The sequence below is a fragment of the Strigops habroptila genome, chromosome 11, assembly GCF_004027225.2.
Source record: "Strigops habroptila isolate Jane chromosome 11, bStrHab1.2.pri, whole genome shotgun sequence".
NCBI classification, from domain to species: Eukaryota; Metazoa; Chordata; class Aves; order Psittaciformes; family Psittacidae; genus Strigops; species Strigops habroptila.
The window spans coordinates 23,146,532-23,173,043 of record NC_046360.1 but is presented as its reverse complement, the minus strand read 5'-3'; the positions used below and the strand labels follow the sequence as shown (position 1 = coordinate 23,173,043).

General features: G+C 42.1%; 1 protein-coding gene across 4 annotated transcripts in view; it reads left to right on the top strand.

Annotated features, from left to right (window-relative positions):
- The window catches only part of POC1A (POC1 centriolar protein A), a 61,714-nt gene that overhangs the window by 17,735 nt on the left and 17,467 nt on the right, over positions 1-26,512 (top strand). For 3 of the 4 annotated variants that reach the window (XM_030502342.1, XM_030502344.1, XM_030502345.1), the window contains exons 8-9: positions 8,474-8,542; positions 13,264-13,374. In XM_030502342.1, coding sequence (XP_030358202.1) covers positions 8,474-8,542; positions 13,264-13,374 — 180 coding nt within the window. The remainder of the gene's footprint in view (positions 1-8,473; positions 8,543-13,263; positions 13,375-26,512) is intronic. The other variant, XM_030502341.1, reaches the window with a different exon arrangement.

Here is a 26,512-nt window from a genome sequence, read left to right as displayed (position 1 = left end):
ACAGTGGTTTGTGTTCAGAAGTAGAGTTCAAGCTCCATATTTCAGCCCCCCCACTGTTTCAGATCAGTAAGACAAGGACTGCTACTCTCTTCTAGGCATCTAACTGGCACTGGGGACGCTGTGACAGTGGCACAGCTGAAGGGTAGTTGCCATTGTGGGATTACACCTCCTTCAGTTTGGAAACAAGTAGAAGTATAAAAGTGGCTGGTAATGTTTTCTGCTTGTCTTTAAATGTATTGCACTAAGATGGCAGTGGAACCAGTCCTAGCACAGCCCTGGCTGGCATTCCCTCTGCTGCCATGTGCTGTACTGGTGTGGATTAGTTCTTTTAATGCCTGATTTAATGGATACCTTACTCTTCCACTAAAAGTGTATGATAACCTGTGCTTCATTCGCAGTAAGCAACTGGCAGTGACAATAGGCCTTGCTTTCATCAGAAGCTATTGTGGTGGATTCTCTAGCCTGCTCTGCCCATAGATAAACCCAGGCTACTTAATACTGAGGGCTTTTTTCCCCCTCTGTTCCCACTGTGATGTCTGCCAGTATCTCCAAGTGGCTAAAAATGAAGTGGGTGTGGATTTTTTGGTCATTAAGAAGATCTGCCTTTCTGAGTGAGGGATATAGGTTAGTCACCAAGTGAAGAGCTTGTTCTGAAGACATTCTTGAGTTGTGACTGTGTGGGTGAATATTCTGGTTGAGACTTTGTTCCTACTCTGACAGCTGACTGCTGTTCTGTTGTTCTGGGAAGGCTGCATGCGAGTGGACACTTGAAGGAAAAAGACTTAAGGTCCTTTAGACATAAGTTGACGCAACTGCCGGAGTGCCAGGAATTTGTTAGCAGCTGATTAGCTGTAGTTTATGTAAGGAGGATAGCCAAGTTTACATTGCTGTCTTTAATTGTAATGTAGCTGGCCCCCTTGTAGCAGAAGGATTGTTAGAGACAGGAGTTTGCAGCTTGGAGCTGACATCTTGCAGCTGCAAAGTATCATTCTGTATTGTGCTGCATATTTTAGTTCTGGAGTGCTTCAAGCTGTGAAGTACTCTTGCCTAATTCCATACAGATGAGACACAGGGTTGCTATGTAGGTCCACCTCTGTTACTGAATCATCATCGAGGAACAGAATGTTTTGGGACCTGTAAGTCACCTCTGGAGGGTTGCTAGAGGCAAGCAGGTATGTACACAGGGCTCATCTGCCCTTTGGGTGGTTTGAGGAGGTTGTTTCCAGACTGATTCCTTGGTGAAATGGAAGTTCTCAGTAAATATTTAGAAAACATCTGCATTGTTATGTTTATAAATAGGAAGACACAAAATGCTAAGTTACAATTCCCCAAGGAACCTTGACTTGAACTATGCAGTAGCTGCATTCTACCTACCTGGGTGGCATAAGCACTCTGTACTTTGCTGGCTGACTAAAGAGCAAGATCTGAGCAGGTGCACAGGAAGCAAATGTGCTCCTTTACACTTTGCTGCCAGCTCTACCTGGGTGGTATTAAACATCCCTGCAGGCCTAGTCCTCTTTGAAGGGTGTCGAGGACATCTCAGGGCTGCACAGAACTGGAGCAATGCAGGGAGAGAAGGGTGTATTGCAAACAACAAGCAATTGACTTTAGAATAGCATTTTTGAGTATTCAAAGGAATAAGTGCTCTCTTCTTTCCTTGTACTTTTTTTTTTTTAACTGAAGCTGTCAGCAGTTTAAAAGCTACTGAAGATTCATTTATAAGGTGTCAGTGTAAATTTTCCCTGTTCGCTGCAGTCCTTACTCCCTGGTGAAGGAAGGTGCAGGTGTGACAATCTTGCTCTGTGTTTGACAGAATTTGTCAAAGTTCAGTGGACTGAGAATCCTCGTGACTCCCTTGTCAGAGGTTTTCTGCATGAAAACGTCTCTTGTTGCCATTGCTATCTCTGTCCCCTGTGTTTTTTCCCTTGGTTCACTTTCTCTCCTTTGTGTTATCACCCTCATTGAGCAGTTTCTAGGAATTTGCCTGATTTAGCTAAACAGTTTTCATGTACTTGCTGTTAGAGTTGTAGATTCTTTCCACAGTCCCTACAGCTTTCCACTCCATCCCTACTTCAGGACAATACTCAGTTCTGTCCTGTACCTCTTGACGTGCAGTGCCTGTGCTGACACCTTTATCCCCATCTCCACATTGTCTTTAGGGTATTTGTGGTGCTTGTAAAAAGACAACAATCATCCATGGCTTTTTTTTTTTTCCCCCTAGCTCTTACCTATTTCTAGGATTTGGATTTTCCTGTCTGATGCTGCTTCTGCAGGATACATGCTGCATCCTGAACCAGATTGGAAAACAAGTGTGTGTTAACTTTGTCACTTGTCTTGCCCCTTTTATTTCTTCCTGCCTCTGTCATCTTCTCTGAGTTCAGCTTTCTTCTCCTACTAAGTATCCTGCTATCCTGTTTTTCACCTTTTCTGATCTTTGTAGCTGTGGGTTTCCTTGCTGCAAGCTCATCACTGATCCTGAGATACAGGCTCAGTGCTCCCATCTTGCCAAAAGATCTGTTAGTTTGAATTGGTCTTCACTGCTTTCTCTGCTGCTGAAACCACGTGATAGGTGAAAGGTACATGACATCCAGCATCTTGTCTCAGGCCCTCTATGTTCTTTGGCACTTGAATGCATTTGTCAAGGTTTTTACCTGCTCTTTGTGTCTTCCTTTTGGCTTGATCACTAACACATTGCATCTTTTGATGACCATCTGTCCAAGTGTGGCTTGCCCTCTTCTGTGCCAGAAAGCAGTTGAAAGCACTGTTCACAGTGCTTTATGACTGCTCTATTTATGATTATTTCTTTTATGCCTTGAACTGATGTTCTCATGCCTGAGATCCCAATGTGCTGATTGCTGCTGGATTTGCTTTTCAGACCTTGTCATCACTTGTATCTCCTTTTGCTCTTTGCATTAGTGAATCTATTCCAGGAGAGTTTGCGTGTAGTGGCTCCAGTCTTCCTACTTCTGCATCTGCTTTTGTGGGCAGCAGAATAGGAAGCTCTCCTTTAGTTCAACTATTTGTATCCTCTAGATATGCCTTGTTCCATCTCTTGGTACCTCCCTTACCCGCTTACCTCGTTCTTCTGTCATATGTATTCATTTCTCCTAGCACTTAAAAATAAAAGGTAGATAAAAATCTACTTGACCCCACTTGTCTCTCCAGCTCCCTTCCTTTCTGCCTCTCTTTCCATTGTGCAGACTGTGCGTCATTAAATACCCTCCTCTGGTTTATTCCTGGACCCTCTCCAGCCTGGCACTTGTTTCTTCTGTTATGCTGAAGCCAAAGTGTTAGTTCTGTTCCTAGCTGAAGCTCCCAAGTCTGGCCTCTCTTGACTTGAATTAACTGTTGGTGTTGGCCCTGCTGTTCTTGAAATTGTGTGCCTTCTGTGCTCCAGCAGTTCTCTGGGGGAGGAAATGGTGTTCAGGAGGGCTGCGATTGTCAGCTTATTATTTATAGCTGGTACACATCCAGCTGCTACCTGCATGCAGGTATGACTGCCTGCTCCAGGCATAGTTCCCTTTCTCCAAACCAAACTCTTGGCCTTTCTCTTAAGTGTTTATTTCAGAGATCTAATTTTATGTCCACCTTTGAAAGCTTTGTGTTCAAGGATGCTATTCCTGCTGTCTCTTGTCATCCCTGTGTCAACTGTTACCGATGCTGTTAGCATCTTGCCAGTCACACTGGCAGTGTTGTAGTCTGTGTCCTGGCTTGGGATCCCATCTCTCTATAGGTGTCGAATGCATTTAAGCCATTCAGAATAGTTCTGAATATCTTTTTCTAAGACCACACTTAGTATTTGGGGTGAGCTGATCAACCTGTGAATTGCTAGGGCAACAAAGGCCTTCTGATCACCAGCCTCCTTCTGTAGGAAGCGGAAAAAGACAAGAAGGTGTAAGTGCTATCTCTGGGGAGTAGTCTGCACATAAATTAGATCATGTAGCATCCTGTGCCCTCACCCTTCTTACCTACGTATGCAGCTACATGTGGGATGTTGCCTGGTGTTTGAGTTACCATGGCATGGTTATCTGACCTTGCCCAAATCCTGTTCATTGGGAACACTGCTGCAAAGGACTAGGTTTGAGTCTGTTATTGTTCCTTCTGTCTGGCTTCTTTTTTGTTTCCAGTTTCTTTGCTGTATCCAGTGTGCAGACAGTTCATTCTTTCAGGGCTCCCTGGGCTATCTTCACCCAGCCTGGTTCTCCTCTTTCACTAGAGGAGATGAGTTGAATATTGATTAGTGGCAATGTTCTTCACTCAGTTCTTCCAGAGGATGACTTTTTGCTCTTTTCTGTACTTTCCCTCAAACCTTCTGCAGCTTTGTCCTAGTATCACCAAATGATTATAATTTCAAACTCTATTTGAAATGCACAAAAGCTCAACAGTCCTTGTGTTGTTGGCCTGCTGAGGACTAAATAGGAATGTTCCTCGCTGCTGACTTAGTGTATCTCATTGTCCAGTCCCTTCTTTCTGCAGCTTGCTGTTTAATCTAAGGCAAGAAGCTGTAGGAATTTAGAGGTTGGTGCTATCAGTTTGTGTGCAGCGCAGTGAGGATACAGAACTGGAACTTCTGAACCCCCAGGGAATACTAATAGAAGAGCATTTGCACCCTGCCACAGAAAGAGGAATAAAGTGACCCTTTAGAAGGTTGCTGGATCTTACATGTCCTAGTTGCATGAGAAATAAGTGTAAAATTCTCCCTACAACTTGTGTAGAAGAATATGCAACTGCTGCTTTTTAACTCTTACAACAGGGAGCTTAAAGGGAGGGAACAATCTGAAGGAGGGTTCGAATTCCTTAGTCTCCAAACACATGCTTATTGTCCAGGACTGCATCAGAAATCTGTTGGATCTCTGCTGTGCTTACCTGGAACGAATGGGAGTTAGGTTGTGTCTCATCACTGGCAAGTGTAGCTTTGTTTTTGTTTTGTGTGTATATGAAACTGCGAGAGTATTTGGCAAACTATGGTTTGTGTGTTGCTAAAGCAAACCTGTTACATCCGGGCAGAGTGCTGTGAGTGTATGTAGCAAAAATACTTTTCACTTAATTTATGTCAACAAATCTGTAGAGGATGTTGTGTCTACAGACTTGTTTGTTCCCCTGCTTTCAATTTATAAAGGCACATTCAGTCTTTGATATAATTTTCTGTTTCGGAAGGAATGTGTTCTCTTGAACTTTTTTCCCCCGCTTCAGAATGCCATGACTTTGGAGTTGGTTCATTGCCTGTTTTGATGTGATTTGTACTGTGTTAAATTTTGTCTAAATACACTGAAATATTTAGACTGATACAAATAATCTGGTGAAACATTGCTCCCTTCCAGTGTTCCTCACTTGTGCTTGTTCCTGAACACTTTATCTTAATGTCTTGAAGATTTGTTCCAGTGTTTTCTGCCTTCCCAACTCTGGCTGGTTTATTACAGAGTGCAGCTTCTGGATCCTCAGCTCTGACACCTTTAGCATTCACCACCATGCAGTTTCCTGACTATCTACTTGTTTCTGCCCTTTCTTTTATTATTTTGCATTTGCCCTTTTCTTTTGGCTTTTGCATTATTTGTTTTATTTTTTAAAGTCTTCATTGCTGACAGTGTGGTCAGAGGGCCAAACTGCTGGGAAAGGTGGTGGGAGTAGAAACATGCTCTGTCTCAGCTGACTGGTGGCTGTGTCTTTGGTTTGAAATATCTGCACTATTTAGTGCTGTGCTAGTTGACCAAGCTCAGTCACATTAATGCCTGCACATGCAGTTTGAAATTGTTGCTTCTAGATCATTTCTGGCAGGGTCTCTCCAGTCAGATGTTGCTCTTAGAAGGCATCAAAACCATCTGAAGTCATTGCAGGTGAAATGCTAATATGGAAATACCTTAATGTGTTTAAGGAAGCTAAAACTCTTCACGCTGACAGTGACCACATCAGGACTCTTCTTTTGCTGGCACAGGGCTGTGGGACACAGCTTACAGTGAGAGCTGGGTGCTCATCCCAAATGCAGTCTTTGAGTATTTGACTACCTTCAGGATTTATAATGCTAAGTTCACTTTTACAAAGGAGGAAGGGACACTGGAAACAAACTGGATATGAGATTTCCATGCAATGCCCATTGGGAAGATGTGAACTCTTAATAGAATAGTCTGTCCTTGCAACTTGATTCAGGGTGACAAGAAGCTTCTTGCTTGTCTTTTGAGATATGTGATCTTACTTGAAAGAGGATAACTCTACTTGTGTCAGGAGGGATATATCTGTGTGGTGGAGTTTCCTTCTGGTGGTGGTTGCGTTTTTGGTGTGTGTTGGTTTTTGTTGTGGGGTTTTTTGTATGTTGTGTGGGGTTTTTTACCTATCTCCCCCCCCAGCCTGTGATTACTTCAGCTTGCTTTTCCCAGTGCGCTTGGCCACAGGCAGCCTCTGAAAATGCACATTCCTGCCTCTGCCTATTTCAGCTTGGGCAAAGCTCAGACTTAGAGTCTGCAAAGTAATGTGTTCAGTAGCTAACATAAAACTCCACTATCTGGGTTCTCAGCTTTTTATTCTAAGCAGAACAGTTTGTCTGGTATGCCTGTGCTTGAACACACATAACAATTTCCCAGGTCTGTGTAACTGCATCTCGGTGCCAGCCTCATCCTTCCCATGCATGTCCTGCTGTCTGCTTTCTGAAAGGTTGGAAACGTATTAAAATAGATGCGTGGTGTGAAATGCATTCTTTTACACCGCAGTGCTTTAGCAGTCAGCACCATTTAAAGTCTCCCAGAACTGACTGTTATTTTAAGAGAGAGGCTTCTTCAAAATGTGAGCACCTGTGCTGTATGGACATGATCCCGAATGCATTAACTCAGACAGCTCTCCTGTAAAACGAGTAAGAGAAAAGCAATTTAAGCCAGCCTTCTATTCTTCAGTTAAAAACCTGTCAACTAACACTAACCTGCATAGATCATTAGGCTGTAGCTTAAAAATGGCAAATGATAGTATTGTAAGGAGTACCTGCCTGCTGCTTGTGGCCTCCTCTATTGCTGTGGGTGCCTGTTTGGTTTGAAGCCTCTGTCATTGCCTGGCTACATGCTCCACACATAAGGGGATGTGAAGCAGTGATTCAGTTTTGTTTCTGAAGCCTCTGGATGCTCCCCTGTGTTGACTTTGTCCTGCTAGTTGGTATCCAAAAAGAATAGCTGCTTCCTGCAAAACCCTATAGTAGAGAATACAGTAAATAGAAATTTACATACAAATGCAGTATGTTCTGCTGGAGGTGCTCTGTCTGCCATTCAGTGACCTGTTCCTTTTTTGCCAGTGCTCTTCAGGTAACCTTGGCTTTTTCGTCTTCCTGTGCTGAAAACTCAGTGGGCTTCTTGACTGCCAAGTTTCAAATAAAATAAGTAATTGGGTTCTGCTTCGAATGCTGAATCTTTTGCATTTAGTTATTCTGCTCGTACAGATTTCTTGACTTAAAATGCTTCTAATCTTGATCAGATTGATTGCTTCGGTTGATAGCTGTCCAGGCATGGTTTGAAGTTATGTCTTGGTGGAGTAAGCAAGAGCTTAAGCCTTGGGTCTTCTGCAGTGAATACCCTAGAAGTATATACAGGAGAGCATGTGCTGACCATAAATAAAACCCAAACAAACAAAACCAAATATGTATTTTCAAAGAAAGGCTGTTGGGAAAGCATGTGGAAAGAAGATACTATTTTCCATGGTGAATCTGGTGCACATGGTGGTCTTGTGGTGTCAGTTTCTTGGAGATCCTGGGTAATGTTTGAAGTTCTCGTCCCCAGAGTTCCATGATTATGTGAAAATTTTGGCTCAGTGCATTTTCCTTTCATGGTTCTAATATTCCTGGTGTGAGGAGGTGCTTGGGAAACATGGATTCTGAAGGCTTGGAAATTGAAGCCTGAAAGGTGGATTCATCACTCCTCAAAACTTGTTTTAAAAGATGTGTTTTTATGGGGCATCGTTTATGATTGTGAATACTTAGAATTGTCAGTGGTTGGGGGTGTTTTACCTCTAACAACCTTTCTCAGTATGCCTTTTGATGCTGCTCTGGGTGCATCTGTGTGTTTAAACTCCCTTTTCCACTTTAAGCCTTTCTGGCAGGTGGCTAACTGAAGCTGCATTAAACACAACACATCAGTTTTACCACTTTTACTGAATGAACAGAAGTTTTAGGGATTTCTAATTCTAAAGGGAAGAGGAAATGATGGTGAGGGAACAAGGAAAACCACAGAGCTTTAAAACTTGGTTTGTTTCTGTCTGAATGCCATGGGTGTGGGAAAGTGGGTGTCTTAAACTGGGGGCAAAAATGTGGGAAATTAGTAAGGGCCAGTGAGCTTAGCAGGTTTATTGTGGGCCTCTTACCTGACACGTAAGAGCTGGTATAATTTTGCCTTTAGACTGCTAATGTCAAATGAGAAATACCTTGTAAAGCTGTAATCAGTGGAGCTTTGGAACAAGTTTTCTTTCACTTTTTTTTAAACCAATCTTTTGAATCTGTTTGCAGGGGCCAGCTACCTGTGTTGCATTTTCAAGAACTGGAGACTTATTTGCCTCTGGAGGTTCTGATGAACAGGTACCTGACTAGTTTAATTTGATAGTTTTGTGCCTTCTTGTTACTGTTTTCTTGGCATCTTACTGCTTTGAAAGAGAAGATAAATATATAAAACTTAAACCTAGACTTTTCTTGCTGAGGAAGCACTTCAGCTGGATTGTCTAGGAATGTGTATGTACAACAGAGGGAATATTACCCCATATATGGCCTGTGTTCTGTGCCTTTGAGGTGTCTGGTGCTGGGGAGTAAGATGGGTGTACAAATGGGTGTGTTGAGGTACCTTGAATATCGTGGGTTGTGCTGGTGCATTGTTGCCTGGTCTGCCACTGGCTAGTTCTGAGACACAAGTGTAAGGACAAGGCAGGCAGGCAGGCGTGCTTCCCCTGGATACTCTTTCAGGCTCCACTAGTCTACAGTGCTCTCTATTTCATATTCCTTAACGCTCTCCTCCTCCCACAGATCTGTCCTCTCAGTCTTACATGAGACGCCGTGGCTAAGCCATCTCCAGTGACTGAGACCAGATGGTTTTTGACTGAATATAGGCTGTAGGCCTCTTTATTAATGGGAGCTTGGTGCAAAGCTCTGCTAATGCCACAGTTGCACAGCTTTATGGGTTAGAATTGGACTTTTCTGTACTGACCTTGATATGTACACCAAGATTGAGAGCCTGTGTGTCTTGTACTGCTGGTAAAGGGTTTTGTGGATGAAGCAGTGGGACAGAAGGGGAGATCTCTTCCTTTTAACTTCTCGTTCTGAGTTATAATTCAGATTTACACTTCTTTAAAAGCTGCTGGCTTTTGTTTTCTCTTTTCAGCGGGGGAAAGCAAAAATGTACTAAAGTATATCTGGATCATGCTGAAATGACTTGCTGGGTTCTCTACACAGTACATGTGTTCGGTTATGTTCTGCTGAGGAGCAAACCAGTCCTAGGATTGTAGCTCATGACAGTTTCATGAGCTGCTGCATTTTAACCCTATTTTGTAGATTTGCTGAGACGGAGGGCATAGCTTGCCATCCTGTCTCTTTAAGACTACTTTTTAATTAAGGATTTAAACAGACTGAGATGCGTCCAGGTTTTTGCCTTATAAACTTATATTAGAATATAGAATATAGAACCTCACTAGAATAAGGTTTGCTCTTGAAATGCTTATCTAACACAAGAAATGAATATGGCTTTTTGCTGTTGTTTGTTTCTTCCTTAAAAGCCCTGATGTAGCTGGGAGTTGCAGTCATATAGCAGTTCAATGTTACTTGTTTTCAACAGAAAACTTCAGATATTTTATTTGTCTTCAATTTCTAGGCACAGCCAAGAAGTGACTTTTTATTAGCTTCATTTTTTAGCTTAAGAGGATGTATTTGCCTATGTTTCTTCATTACGTAAAGTGGATTCCTTCAAAAGGCTTTTGTTTTATCAGCTCCCTCTTACTTCCTATGGTTGGGATTTCTTCAACCAAAGTATTGCTCATTGGAAAGTATCACATGGCATTGTTAAACTGAAAGACTGAATGACAGTGCCTCCCCAGAAAGGTGCTTTCTAAAGGTACATTTGTGGCATGGAGTTGTAATGGACTTCCTCGGCAGCCCTTTCCATTGTAGCTCAATGCGTGTGTTTCTGAATGCATGCACTGGGAGGGGTGGCTGTTGGCTTTCCTGTTCTTAGCTCCCGTGAGGGAACTGCTCTCTCCTCTTAGATTTGTATCCGAAACTGCAGCTACTTCAACCACAGTGACAGATACTGTAGCCATTTCAATGACAGTGACAGACACTGCAGCCCCTCCAACCCCAGTGACAGACCCTGCAGCTGAAGGAAAGGACCAATCTGTGCCAATATCAGTTGCCCCTATAAGCAAGGGGAAAAACAAACGAGAGCCGCAAAGAGCAACTCATGCAGCGAAGAAAGATGAAGACCTAATGCACGTACTACAGGGGATGGCATCTGAACGAGAGTTGTTGATACAGGAATCAGAGGAAGAAGAAGAAGAGGTGACTTCTCGATCCTGGACCTTGACCGAACTGTGGAATATGCGAAAAGATTTCAGCTGTCTTCCAGGAGAGCGCATCGTGACCTGGTTGCTCCGATGCTGGGACAATGGGGCCGACGATCATGAGCTAGAAGGTAGGGAAGCCAAGCAGCTGGGATCACTTGCTAGGGAAGGGGGAATTGACAAAGCAGTTGCAAAAGAGAAGCTAGCCCTCAGTCTTTGGAGGCAGCTGTTGGCAGCTGTGAAGGAAAGGTTTCCCTACAAGGACGATGTTATGTGTCACTCAGCCAACTGGACCATGATGGAGAGAGGCATCCAGTCCCAGAGGGAATCAGCCATTCTAGAGATGATCTATCTTAGGCCGGGTGCCGGGAATGCACCCGTAGATCTAGATGAAGTCGAATGTACACGACCCATGTGGTTGAAACTTACATGTGCCATCATCACATGCCCACTCATTGGCATCAATGACCTGGAGTGAGGCAGCAGCCCTGACTTCCCTCTGATCATCACCCCAACAAAGAATGAACTTTGAAACCAGATGAGTTCAGCAGTTTGGTCAGCAGGCAACAATCCACCACTACACACCACCTCTCCTGCCCAGAGAGACTGTTACAAGAGATGGAGCCTGACATCATGGACTGAATGAATTCAGCAACTTTGTAGGGATTGGTCCATGGAATAAGGAATGATATCTCTCTTTTTGTGTGTGTGGGGGTGTGTGTGTATATATATATATATATATTTATATATGAGTGAGACAAAAAGCAATGGTATATTGAAAAAAAATGGGATCTGAGCATGATGTGAATGGTATGGAATAAGGGATGGGTACTGTCCTGGGTTCAGCTGTAACAGTTATTTTTCTCTTTCTTAGCAGCTGGTGCAGTGCTGTGTTTTTGGCTTTAGTCTGAGAACAGTGCTGACAACACACCAATGTTTTCAGTTGTTGCTCACTAATACTTACTCTGATCAAGGACTTTTCAGCCTCATGCGCTGCCATGAGGAGGGGCAGGGGAAGCCAGGAGAAAGCAGAGCCAGGACACCTAACCCAAACTGGCCAAAGGGGTGTTCCATACCACAGCATGTCATGCCCAGTATATAAACTGGGGGGAGTTACCCGGAAGGGGCAGGTTGCTGCTCGGGTCGGGCTGGGTATGAGTCGGCGGGTGGTGAGCAATTGCATTGTGCATCACTTGTGTTTATTGTTTTCTTTGCCTTTCCCCTTTTAGTTTTATATTCTCTCCCCTTGTTATTTCCCTTATCATTATTATTATTGGTGGTAGCAGTAGTGGTTTTGTATTATACCTTAGTTACTGGGCTGTTCTTATCTCAACCCATGAGATTTACATTCTTTTGATTCTCCTCCCCATTGCTCCGGGAACAGGGGGGGAAGAAGTGTGTGTGGGGCGGTGAGCAAGCAGCTGCATGGTTCTGAGTTACTGGCTGGGCTTAAACCGTGGCAATGGAGAAAGAACTTTAACGTACAATATATGTATGTGCTCAAAACAGCATTAGTCTTCACTTGCTAGTTTTTCAGTGGAACGGACCTTGCTAAATACTGACTTATTGAATCCAAAAGAAATATGAGACATAATAAAGAACATCTCTACAAGTCAAAAAGGATCTTTTTTGTGTGGTAACTTAGATATGTAGCCTGTCTAAAAACCATTACTGAACTGCAGGCAGGCCTGTGTGTGAGCCTGCTGGACTGGGACAGGTTTTCTTGCCATTTGCACCCTGTGCTGCAAATATGTGCTGGTTTTAACATCGTGTGAGCTTCCCCAGTGAAGATATGAACAGATTTCAATCCAAAGTAGTGATCTGAATAAGTATTCATTTTTGTCATCAGTCTTTGTTGAGCTGTGTTGCATTGCTCTTAGTCCCCAGGTTGGACTATCCTGGTGTCAGTACCCACCTTTTTTAATAGTACCTTTGCTAGCTGTGAAGACACGACCTATTCTATAAAAGAGCATCACTTCTTTCTCTTACACGGTGTTGTGGCCTCATTGGTTAACTATGCAACAAAGCCTTCATTTCACACAAAGTAGGGATGAAACGTTGTACATGAAGAATAAACACTGATATTTCTGATAAGCAAGATGAGCTGCCAGGTTCATAGGTGTCCTTCAGGCTTCTGAAATACTTCATTGATTGCTCTTAAACTTTCTAGACTTGGAGTCACTACTAAGGATTTTATTCCATACGTTTGCTGTTGATATGCTGAAGTGGTTTATGTTAGAGGCCTCTCTTCTGAAATACTGCATTATGGAGAGAATATGCCTGTAAGTGGGATTTAAGTTTGGTATTCACCTGACAAACTAGCTTGTGATCTTAACGCTTGTCTCAGAGTCTCAAAACTCTGGTTTTCCTGTGAATGAATCTCATGATAAACAATCAACTAGTTGTTTGGAGTGTGGCTGGTAACTGTTGTAATGCTAAGCATGGTATTTTAAGATATTTGTGGTTTTAATGGTGTTATTTTGGACGTTGCTTTGAAGTTCTTTAGGTTGCTCTAGTTTCATGATGTTCCTGACCCGAAGAATGCTGGAAGAGGTCACTTACCCATTGAGAAGAAGGTTATGCTATGTCTGTGTTCAGTAGCGTATTTACAAATAACATCCTTAATTTAGTCAGTGGCAGTGCTTTCTTAGGTAAACTTTGTGTGCAACCGCTGACTCTTCTCTGATGTGTTGACAAAATTGACCTTTAAGCAAACATGCATGGAAAGTTATAATAGACATTGACTTTCTTCTGCAGGTAATGGTCTGGAAGACTAACTTTGATGCAGCAGATTATGGTGATGTACTGAAAACCCAGAAGTCTGGCACGAGTTCAGTCATCCCAGAAGATGGAACCCATCAAACTCTGGTAGGTCAGCATACAGACATTGTGTAGAGTTCCTTCCTGCAGCTAGGAAGCATGTGACTCAGCTAGAAAGAGGAACTGTAGAGCCATCTTCCCTTGGTATTTACTTGAGCTGTAAGATGTGTTTTTAACCAAGTTCGTACTGTTTGTGTTGTTTAACTGTACTTGCTTTATAGGAAAAGATACACAAGGTATTTAAAGGGGAAATAAATTTAGTGTATGTATAGATGTATTTTTTTATTTCAGTCTTTGTTTGGGAATTATGTGGTAGGCTTGGATGATAGTCCACAAAAAAAGCAGAGATGTGAGTAACAGCTGAAGTCAGTTTTTCTAGCTGATGTGAATCCTTTAGGCTGGTGTCAGTCTGAAAATAGATACTGTTTGCTATAGCTTTTCACTGATGGTCAGCAAAGACAAGAGAAATCTGTGCATAGACGTCACACGTGAGAAATAGGTGACTTATTGTATTGGAACTTCTTTCCTAAATGCTTGGAGACATGAGTTCATATCTGTTCCCTGAGCCATGTATTAAAAGACATCTGAGTTCTGGTTGTACCGAATGGCTAAATCCACCAAGTGAGTAATTCAGTATGATGCACTGATCAAAGCATAGTGCTGATGCTGGATGTCATGGCTAGTACGAGAGTAACCCTTTCAAGTTACTGCTCATATGAGTTACAATTTTTGCCCATGGTAATGCTTCACTTCAACAAGGGAAAATAGGTTATCTTTGGATAGAAGAAGAAGTTTATATTTGGATATTTTTGATACATTTGAATACCTGCACGATTCTGAAATATGTTCTGACAGTGGCTGGTTTTTGGTACATCTTGTTCAACATAAGCTGTAAACTGAAAAGCAGTTTGTTAACCAGGGGTTTATGCATATGTGGCATGGCCTCAGTTAAAAGGTGAGCTTCTAGCCAACATCTCTTGCTGTGACAGTGTCTTTAATCTTATCAACTTCGATCTTTATTGGGCTAAACTCATGTTCTATCTTAAGCATAGTAGTGTTTTTATTTAGCATGATTTCAGTCCATTGCTGGAGGGTTTGGAATAGTTGTAGTATTTTGTGATGGACAGGATTTGAGTCTGCAGCTCTAAACCTGATGTCTTATTATGTGAAGTGCTCTGTAAAGCAAGCAAACAAAACCAGAGGGTGTTAGTGCTAGGTGAGTGGGAGAGGATGATAGGAAGCAATCACAGAAGGAATGAGAAGGTAGAAGTCTTTATTGATCCTTGGCTAGTTTTGGCTAAACCTAACTTTTTCCTTTTCCTTCTCTCTTATGTTATAACTCTAAAGTGATGCAGGCTATGAAACTAGCAGTCCAATGACCTCTTTGTTTATTGGCCTATTGAAGTGGAGTAACTTTGAACTCTATCTGCTTTAATTTAAGATACTGTGTAGTATAATTCTGGGCTGGAATACAGCAGAGACAAAGAAAGCCTTTATGGGAAGAAATATTACTTTCAGTTTGTAACATTCCAAGGAATGGCTTAAATAGTGTAGACAAGGTGTCCACAAACGGGAGATAATGGTAAGTTTACCCCATCTATACTGCTGTTATTACCAGAGCATATTATCCAGTAGTAATTTAAGGAAAGGAAGAAAATGTCAGAGCTCTTCTAGAACTTAGTTCTTTATTACAGAACCTCTTAAGATGTGCACTGGAGGTAGTTGCTGAACAAAACTCTTGGACAATGACTAACCAACCTGAGTGTTTGCTCCTCCGACAAAACTATTCCCCTGTGGAAGCAGGTTTACCTGGCCAAACTCTAATAGATGCTGCTGGGACCAGCTGTTTGTGTGCTGCTGACAGGCAAATCTGTGTCATGTGGTGTTGGTTGACAAGGGGTTGCTCCACTCATGCTCCGAGCCTGTGGGAAACAGGGCACTATATTCTTTAAGGTGTAATGTACTGGTTTGGACCAGGTGCTGTGTTTTTGCAGAGGGCGTAGTGAATCCATGCTGAGTCATGTGAAAGAGACATATTTTGGTTTGGGGACCTAAATTACTTCAAAGGAGTGAGTATTTTGAACTGCCAACCTAATGCAACCTTTGGCTTAGGTGTGCAGCACAGGAGCTGCTGATCCCAGCAGTACTACGTGAATATAGAAAGTGTTGTGAAGTTCCTGTGTTATGTGCAACTTACAGAAAATCAAGCTGAGTGGTAGTCAGTGGGATTCTTCCTTCCTATTTACCCCTTGGGCAAATGTGGTGTTATCTTTTGGCCTGAATAGCACAAATGATGCTTCCACTAGATCTGCCAAATTAGCTATGAGCATAAATAGAAACTTTTAAATTAAACCTTTGCCTGCCTTTAAGGGTAAAATTATTCCTAGTTAAGAAGCAGGGCTGAAGGTGCTTGCAGTGGAGAGCTTGGGTGCTAGCTGGCAAAACTAAGACCAGTGTCTTAGTCAGCCGAGTCTGATGCAGTTGACAGTGTGGTCTCTTATGCAGTTAAGAACATTGTTTTGCCTTGAAAGTGTGATGCAGCTCTGTCCTGCAATAAAGGAGTGGAGTTTCTTTTTTTTTGTCTCATATCACACAGTCTGGTTGGTGCTGCCAAAGCCAATATAGTCTAATTTTTTGGGGGGGTATCTGCTGTACTGTGGCTGCCTGTTACAAGAACAATCACGTAGAGCTTGTATGTGGGCTCTACTAAGAGCTCACTCCACTTCATGAGAATGGAAATGTAAAATATGACTAATACTCAATATCCTTGTGTATTAGCTTTAGGAATGCAGTGCTTTAATATTAAGGCAGTTATAGTTCCTGAAGTTAGAAGAGGAAGAATAAACAATGTATTCTGAGAGCTTGTTTTGAATACCATAGTTTAGAATTTGAATACCAAGTTTAGAATTGATACGAAATGTTCTTTGCTGTTAAAAAGAAGCTGATATCTCTGAAGAAGACTTGGTTTGTTGTTTTAAGTATAACCTGAGAGAAGTCTTGGCCCCATTATAACTATTCTATGATGTCCATTTGTAGACTTATAGAATAGTTTGGGTTGGAAAGGGCCGCCAAAGGTCATCTAGTCCAATCCTCCTGCAATGAGCAGGGACATCTTCAACTAGATCAGGTTGCCCAGAACCACATCCAGCCTGGCCTGGAATGTGTCCAGGGATGGGGCATCCACCACCTCTCTGGGCAACAGCAGTACTCTCTTTCTTTCAAACTAATTTCATTACTTTTACCTTTTAGAAATGTGTTAATGCTGGGCTTTTTAAGAGTACTGTCACTGCTCCAACTTATTGCAAGACTTAAATTTCACTATATATTCAGTTCCTTCTTTTGAGCAACATGTTTGCTTTTTAATAATGAAATACTTATTTGGTGGATTTTATGTAGCTGACATCAGTTTTTTCCCATCAAAATCAGGCTTGAAACTGCCACCTGTAGCTCTTGACTTCATGCCAAGGTCACCTTTTCCTTCAATGAAAAGTGAAGCTGCTTCATCTTTCTCTGCTGCTGTGTTAGCATGCCACAATTCTGCTTCCGGAATAATACTCAGGTTTCGCAAAAATTTTGAGATGCAGCTACATTTAAAACAGGCACATAGGTTGTTATTTGGTTTTGGTACCCCAAAAATACATGAATGCTTTTCTTGACACATCTTGAGCCTGTTTCACCCTGTATGTAAGTCACGGAGAATATTTTTCCAAGGAGAGTTTGTGCTCTCGTGTGTAGTCATGTCATTTTTCTCTTAATCTGTGTGAAAGCACAAATACTTACCAAAACAGGGGCTGTCTAAAAACACTTGGTGTAGTATCTGGTTTCTCATGGGGAGAGTCAGACTAACATGTAGGAATAACCAACACAGGCGTCAAAACTAGTTTGTCATCAAAATGAAAGGGAAGAAAAAAGAATCCTAAATAACCTGTGGGAAAGAAGAGGCATGAAGCATCGTCAAGGTTGGTGAACTTGTAAACAAACTTGCGCTAAACCAATTTTCACTTCCATAGGCAGAGGGAGACTGGAGCCTTCAGCAGATGCTGGTTTCTCAGGCAGTTGGTTGAAGTTCAGTATGAATCAGGGTATTGGGCTTGTTTGCAACAATAGACATGAACTTCAAAGTTGCTCTGCCCACCTGCTTGTGTTTTCTGTAAATAAAAGGCTTAGGAGATGCAGCTTGCTTTGAAAGTAAAACTCCTTTGTGCAAGGACTGATGAAAACAAAAGAGAAGCTCATGATGAGCAGGAATTGAAGTCATGACTATGGTGTAACAGCACAGACATGGAAGTGTGATAAAGAAAAACACTAAAGCTGTCAGAAGTGAATTGTCACTATCTGTTAGTGTAAATGTGAGACTTTAAATGTTAGATCAGAATTATGGTAGCTCTGAAATAAATGCTTACTCTGACATTACAAGCTAATGATTGTTGCTACTAAATGTTGCATAATTGCCTTGAGAACAGCAGTTGAGGGCAAGAGCTCGTGCTGCATGCTATGTGAAGCTGGTGGGAAGAAATGAAGTCTTATAGTCCTGTGTTTTGATCCTATAAGATTCTAGACTGAAGCAAATACAAGTGCTAAGGGCTATTAGTAAATTCATGCTTTAAGCTGCAGTATTGAGTGGTAAGGACCTAAAAGAAAGTCAGAATAGGAAGTATGGATTTTCTATGTGACTTAGTAAATACGGTCTCTTATTTAAGACCTCTTACGGTCTTGGGATCAGTAAACTGTAAGCATAAAGGTCTATCTGTATAAAGAGTTGTGTAGGATGAGATCAAAGGACATGTTCACAGATCTGATATGTTGTAAAAACATTCATCATAACAATTTGTTCTCTCCAGAAAGGGCAGATAATATGTTTTATTTTGGAGGTTTGGTGGTGGTGTTTTTCCTAAATACAAGGAAAGCTTCGTACATGCGGTTACAGCTGACGTGAGGATACAAGAACACTTGTTATGTGACAGATTTGCTGCTATTGTTGACTAATTCCAAGAAGACTATGTATGGTCAAGTGTTAGGAGCAAATGCTGAACAGTTGATGTCACATGGACAGTTAGAACGTGCTTGGGTGTTTGTCTAAACTTGTGCACTGGAAATTATGAATAAAATCATTGTAGTATAAGCTAAGTTGATAAACAGTTTTTCATGCAGTATTATGGAAAATAGTAAATATTCATTGATACAGAGATTCTTTACTCGAGTTTAAACATAAACCTTCTCCAGGCGTGTTGTAACTCTTTGTGAAAAATACCACTTTGCAAAGGAGGCGGCTGATGAGGAGACTTCAGTCTAAGACTCTGCATACAGCTTTCTAAAGGAGAATACTTTAAAGCTTGTTTGTGTTGCAGTACCTCAGAGGCAAAGCTGTCTTCAACAGTGGGAGTGGGTGCTTCAGATGTCCAGAAGGCTGTGAAATGCATGGTCTGCAGGGGTTGCATGTAATCTGCTCATCTCAGACTAACGGTATCCTGGCAGGAGAGGTAATAGGTGCAGCAGAACATAAGCTTACAGATGATGAAGTGTTTGTCTCGTTCTCTTGCCACTTCTGTTGTGAATTCTGCAACCATATAACTTAAATATATGTAGCTTAGTTGTCAGCTCCTGGTAGGACTCTGAGAGACCTGCTCATATCAGTGGACGTGCAGACAGACTCCAAAGCAGGTAATCCCTTGTTTGGGCAATTTAGGAGACATGGGCAGAGGTGCAGAGTTGTCTTCTGTCACACTCTTGCCAAGAATTCTTTCTGCTCCTTTGAAATTCAAGAGTACAAATGTTTTAAGTATCTTCAGCTCCTTTGAAGTTAAATGGTACTCACTTATGGAGCTACCAAATTTGAAAGCTAATGGCATAGCAGAGTGCACAGAGTGAAGCTTGGGAAGAGCAGCACTTCAGCAGACTATTAAACCAAGTAAGTAGCCTGTGACTCTTCAAATGTGTCTTTTGGTTAAGATAGGCATTTAGGCCTCTTCCTACACTGCTGGGTTTAACATTTTCTCCAGGCATTAGACTATGCTTATTTCTTCAATGGCAATTTTCCCAAACGAGTTCTGTTGAATAGGATTGGAGACTAATTCCAAAAAAACATGATCTGATCATAAAGTTGAGGCCTATAACTGGATGTCCGAAGCTGACTCCACCTCTCTCCTTTGCTGGTTCTGTTTCATCTTTGGTGACCTTGGGTGCCTCCTGCTCTCAGCCTGGGGTCTCTGTGCTGACTGCAGCAGTTCATTCTGTCAGCCGCTAGTTCCTTGTGTAAATAAATTCCTCCTGAATTACTCATAGGCCAGATGTGCCTTTTCTTTTTCTGACCTTTTGGCTTCCAAATGGTGACCATCTCTAATTTTGGCATCCATTAGCATGGACAAACTCGTTTGTACACTTTTACTTTTTTGTTTTTACTTGCTGTGAAATCCCCTCCTGGGAAGCATGTCCAAGGCACAAAGCTGTAGTTCTTTGCAATTGGATGTGAGTGTGTGGTGTTTGCACCTCCTCCACCCCCTTCTATTTATTTATCTTTAAGTGTTATAAGGGAGGAATCCTGTATTCATAGCAGGGGCTCCAACCTTCAGCCTTCAGGATAAATGTAGTCTGCAAAATGATTATTTTTCCTGATCTGCTTGTCACCTTGTTTCTCTGAGGATGCGTTCCCAATCCAGGAGGCTTTAGTTTGGTAAATGACTGTCTTCCCCTTTCAATAGGTATGTAGATTATTTACGTAAAAGATCAACATTGTGATGAGTGCTTAAGATGCTCTCTACCCTGCTTGGCTGTCTGAGCAGAAGCTTCATAGGGCTGCACAGGACTCTTACTACAACTGACCAAAGGATGCTCAGGAGCTCTTCCACATGTTCTTCACAAGCAGTGCAGTTGCAGATGGTTACCCCAGCTGCCTGGCCTTTGTTACTCTTTTGCTGAAGAAAGCTCACTCATGTGAGCCTGTTGCAACATGTGACCTTGTAATTTTTTTGCAAGGAGACAGAGGTTCAACAGGAACAGTGTACACCTTCAAATGCTGAACGTCTGCCTCCTTTGTGGTCTGGACAAAGATGGGTCTCTGCTTTGACCTGTGCCTGAAGAGGCTGTGCTTGTAAATCTTGTGAGAGCCAGAAGGATGTAATTTTCTTTCATCACTCACATTCTTCTCCTAGCAAGAGCAGCTGGTAGCTCTTTCTGTGCAAGAATGTGCTCCTGTGGTGTCTTCCACTCCTCTTGCTGGAAATCAGCGATTTAGAGTGGGATGAACTCTAACCTCCAAGAAGTTCCAGACACTTTGCTGACTAAGGGAGCTGTCATAGTGAGTAAGGCTGGCTAGCTGAGAACGTTTGCTTGATCTCTTCCTGCCTGTTGCAGCATCCCTAAACTCTGGGGAACATAATCATTCTTCCCATTATGGTAGTATGGTTAGTAGGAACTCTGGCTAACATAGGCCAGAAAGAGCACACTGCCCATTCACTTATAAACACACATTCTTGTTAAAGAAAAGAGAGAGAAACTTGGTCTTATGCTGTGTGTTTACAGGCCTATCTGAACTCCTTCACCCTGGTACAGATAACCTGGTTCCAGTCCAGAACATCAGGCAGGAAGGCATCAGTGTTGCATCTTCCTTTTGTGGGTAGCCCCCAAGAGGGTAACTGCTTGGTTTCATCATTGGAAAGGCTGGATCCAACTGAGCTCTAGCATCCAGCCCTAATTCACTGGAGGCTAAAGCCTGGCAACACTGCCAGGCTTCTTCATATCAGGAAGCCCAAGTTTATCGGAGCGGAACTGGACAGCTCTATCAGTTGACTGTGCTGCTTGTGGAGACTCGCTGTAGATCTTGCCAGTTTTTCTGCATCTTAATTTGAGTGTGAGGCTGCATCAGGACAAAATAAATGGTTTTCTGTCACTCAGCTGAATGAGTGTGTGCCTCTCAAGCAGCTAACAGCAGAGCTCCTTTCTGGAAGATGTGCCAAGGAGCCTCTGTTAATGGCTAGCGCTCTAATACTCTTTCAGCTTTTTTCTTGTTGCTGTGTGAAAATGAAGTTTTCACAAGCTAATGGGTTTTGCCCCTATGGTGTTGCTCTTTATCCTGAAACTTTTGGGTTTGCTTTCCTCTTGATCTGGTCACTGTAAGGAAAAAAGGGTGAACATGCCAAACAAATGAAAGCTTATGTCTTCTCTGATTTTGTGCATTGATATTTTTACACGTTGCAGTCTGTTTCAGAGTTTTCTGATCTTGATGAAGGACCTGAGAGACAAAAAGGCAGGGTATAGGCACCCTCAGCTTGGCTTTCCAAGAAGCTCAGAATGACTGCACTGACCTGCAACAGCTTTGCCTGTTAGTGGATGGGAGCAGCTGTGCTGCTACAACTGTTTTCCTGTGTGTTCTGGTCTGACAAGACTTTCTGCAGAAATAAGAGGATCAGCTTTTTAATTTCTGTCATCTTGCAGCAAATAGATTTGTTCTTTAAGGCTCCGGAACAATAAGGCAAGTCCTGACAAGTCATTATTGGTCAGAATAAAAATTGCCTTTTAAGCTCAGCATCTCAGGCTAATTAATGTAAATTCACCCACTTAGGTTGCTGCTGGATGTGGCTTGTTCTAATGCTTGAGTCATAATTCAAAGAGAAGGGTTGGGGCAAGTTTTATATATATTTTTTTTCCAAGCTGTTATTCTGTGTCAGCTTTGAGATGGGTGAAGATAGCTCCAGCTTGAAAAGTTTCTAAGACCTCAGACTTCTCTGCTAAAATGCAGACTTGAAACAAAAGTGATAACAAATGGGCATGTTATATGCAGACACGCACATACTGTGTTTACATATGTGTATATATACACATAACATTTATATTATTTATATTTTTACTGTGAGGGTGGTGAGGCACTAGCACAGGTTGCCCAAAGAAGTGGTGAATGCTCCATCCCTGGCAGTGCTCAAGGCCAGGTTGGACAGAACCTTGGGCTACATGGTCAAGTGTGAGGTGTCCCTGCCCATGGCAGGGGGGTTGGAACTAGATGATCTTAAGGTCCTCTTTCCAATGCTAACTATTCTGTGATTCTATAAGTAATTGTCCTGGGTTCAGCTATAGCAGTCATTTTTCTCCTGCTTAGTAGCTGGTGCAGTGCTGTGTTTTTTAACTTTCAGCCTGGGAACAACGCTGATAACACCGATGTTTTTAGTTGTTGCTAAGTAATGTTTATTCCAACCAAGGACTTTCTCAGTCTCATGCTTTGCCAGGGAGGAGGGGAAGCCGGGAGGAAGCAGAGACAGGACACCTGACCCAAACTAGCCAAAGGGGTATTCCATACCACAGCACGTCATGCCCAGTATATAAACCGGGGGGAGTTACCCGGAAGGCCCAGATCACTGCTCGGGTCGGGCTGGGTATCGGTCGGCGGGTGGTGAGCAATTGTATCCTCTCCCCTTGTTATTTCACTAATCGTTATTATCATTGGTGGTAGCAGTAGTGGTTTTGTGTTATACCTTAGTTGCGGGACTGCTCTTATCTCAACCCGTGGGAGTTACATTCTTCCCATTCTCCTCCCCATCCCTCCGGGAGCGGGGGGAGGAAGAAGGGGGGGGGGGAGTGAGCGAGCGGCTGTGTGGTTCTGAGTTACCGGCTGGGCTCAAACCACGACAGTAATACACACAAATATGTACATGAAATGTATGTTACATGCCTATTTCATTAGAAAGAGGCAAATGATTCTGATGAAGAAAATGAGCTGGAAGCTGTTGTTCCCACTTCAAGAGATCACTGTGTGTTTTGCTTCTTGCCTTAGAGACAGTTGGTGTCAAAGAACCTGTAGATGGCTAACCCAAGGCTGAGGATAAACACTTTGTTCCAGTGTTTGGCTGCTTTCTCTTGGGAGCTTTTCCCAAGAACAATCTTAAATAGGGCCAGGGAACAATAGTTCAGTTCTTGGTGAAATTTCTTACCTATGGTTCTCATATTTACCTTTTTGTTCCTATAGTGGCTTGTTTCCACCAAAACTGTTCCTTTGAGATTTTTGGTGCTGTTCTGCTCCAGGAGCAGTTTTAAGATAGCCAGTTGAACATCACCTGTACAACAAAGCCTAATTATTCCATACTAAATCCTGGAAGACTTCTTCATATCTCCCAAGACAACACTAAGGCTGATGGGAAGGGAGAATTGGTTAAAGGAGGTAAAATGTCTAAGCAAAGTAAGAAAAGACAAATCTAACACGCTGAAGGCCACACTCAGCTTTTCCTTGTCAAGGAATACAGACCTGTGGTATTTTTTTTCAACAGCTGGTAGTTATGAAGTCTTACCTCTCCATGCACTCTTTCACTGGGCTTTCAATATCTGGCAGTACTAGTTCCCATTTTCACTTATCATAGAAAAGCTGCTTGTGCTTTGGGAAATGTGATAAATGCAGAACTTTCCCATTCTTCTTGGATGTTTGTAGAGGGCTTTTTAACTGTTTAAAGTGTAATTCAAATTGGAAAGGAGCTGACTATTGAAGATTACTTCCTATATTTTATCATTTTCCCTTAGTAAGACCAAATTAATGTAGTATTGCATTAATTACTAGTAATTTGGAAACCTTAGCTTTTTTAGACTTATGTTCCTTTCTGAATTCAAGTTGTGGTAATCTACATTGCCAGAGCTTATGAGGAACTGGGACTTCTATCCCTCCCAGTGCCAGCTACACTCCTCTTTGGAAATCAGTGCAGGGATCTAATTTCTTTCTTCTTTCTGTGTAAAACAAAGATCACATAGCACAAAACCCCATGAGCCTGATCTCAGCTGGCAAACAAGCAGTTGATGCCATGGTGTATATAGTGGTGCTCAGTATAAGCCAACTGAAAAGCATGGGCAGCACGTAGCTTGGGCGCGTTTAGCAGCATGCATAGATGCTTGTTACTTGAAGGTACCTTGAAAACCACGATACTAATGTCTGTCTTGGTTTAAAAGTGACACAAAGAATAGAGGTAAGTTAAGTGGACAAACAGACAGTGAACCAAAGAGCAAGGCCACACAGGATGGGAACAGCTTTTCCCTTCTGGCAGGCAGGAACAGGATGAGGACCTGCTCTTGGCAGGAGACTGCCAGTGACACTTGCAGAGGTAGGATGCTAGTATTCAGTCCAAGCGCAGCCTTCTGTGTATGGACAGGTTCTTTTCATGCATGTTTGAGTATTGTAGCTGGCCATTAGCTGTTAGCCTTGTCTCTTTTCTTCCTGGCAGCTTGCATTGCTGAATGGTATGATACTACTTCACTTAAAATACACAAACCTTACTCCATCCGCCTGCCTCTGCCAGTGGTTCACTTAGGCTTTGGCACAAGAGTGCCTTGGGATTTAAAGGAGTTTGAGGTGTATCTATTAACTATATTACTTAAGGTTATCACAGATTTAATATTTATTTGCCTGTAGCAAAACATGGCCATTACTGTGTAGGTGCTAAGTTTTAATATTTTAACTTGGTATTTTTAGTAACAGCAACAGGGAGAAGCGTTCTGTCTAATTTCTGGCCTCTTGCACATCTAACCCAACTCCTGGTGTGAAGCAGAAATAAAAGGTGATTAACATTCTTTTCATGTACCTTCTCTTTTTCTCCTCCCTCCCTCCCGAATCACCTTCCATTATTGCAACTTGAGTCCTGAAATAAGAAGTGAGGAGGGATGAATAGTCCTATAAATTGTTTCACAAGGTTAATTTAACTTGTATCCTATTTCTAGTTGTTACCCTATGCTGGTCTGAACAGTAAATGTGGAGTAATGCAAGTCTTGAAGAATGTGATTGCTCCAGAAATTTCGGTTCTGCCTTAAAGAGGGTTTGCTTTTCCAGGCTCGAGAAATGTGCTTATGCATGGAGAGCTGTGTTTAGTCAATGGTATTTTGTATGTAGCAGGGAGAAATGAGGTTATCTCTCAGTTTTTTAGCAAGTCCTCCAATCTAGCATGGTGTACTCCAGCTGACCTTCCTGTGGAGCTGTACCTTGAAGCTGATACGCTTCCACTGGATGTCACTGTTGCTCTCTGAGAACACATTTAAAATATCACTTTACCTGTGGTGAAAATGACTCCTCAAAATAGAAGACTTTTAATGGTATTTCTCTCTCGATTAGTAGAATTGAGATCTGAATAAACACTGTGCACCGCCTTTGGGAGTTTTCTACTCCTCTGTTGTTTCATGGGGAATTTTTTTCAGCTAAAATAGTGAATTTAATTGCACTTAACGAGTTTTAATACATCGGATGTCTATATTGAATTGAATACATTGGAGGTATGTGTTGCTTAAAGGGACTGCATCTTTCTAGGTACTTGAAAATTCTGAATAACATCTTATTCTCTTTAAAGAAACAAAACCCTTCAAAATAGTAGATGCACTGTGGAAATTGATTTTAAAGGGACTTAAAGGTAGAGCTGCACCTATTCCCTTTGCATCACTCAGTTGCTCCCTTCCAATGGAGAGAGGTGAAAAGGAGGGAAAATAAATATTTCCTCTGGATTTAATTATAAGAACATACTTATTTGAGGTACACCTCAAATAATACCACTTTTTATTCGTAGGTGTAAAATTCAGGTAGGTGCTTATCCTGTCAATATATCTTCTAAATATCACCATTTAGAAAGCAAAATGGCATTTTCAGTTGTCCCTTGCAGTTTTACTACGGATGTACACATGTTGTGTAGCTAATACTTGCCCCCCACCCTGCTATCAGTGCTATAATAGCTGGCCAGAATGTTGTTTAGCCAGAACAATTTTCATAAGAGGCTCAGTAAGAGACCTCTGGAATGAAGGATGATTAATTTTCCCCTTCCCCCAAGTAGTTGCACTGTGCTGTCTTTAAGTGGTTGCTATAAATAAATCACTTCTGTTTTCCCTTTGTCACTGAGAGCTGTATTGTATTCTGAAACGGCTCATCTATTCTTCCTTTAATGTTCAGCTGCTTCTTGCCATACCTCTAGAGCTTAATACGCAGATGTTGTAATAAGATATTTAATGGCAAATACATTGGTTTGGTTGTGCTGAGTAAATTGCACACTTGAACTCTGACTAAAATAAATGAAACCTCTGCAGCAGTGTCATTGTTTCTGGTGCCTGTCCTCAGGATTCAGCAGCACTTCACCTTGCAGGTGAGTCAGATGAGAGCACAGGTGTCTCTGTAAAGGTGATGCTCATCAGTGCTGAGACTGTCACAGTGCCAGGGCATATTTCTATGTTGTTTGCAATGTTATAA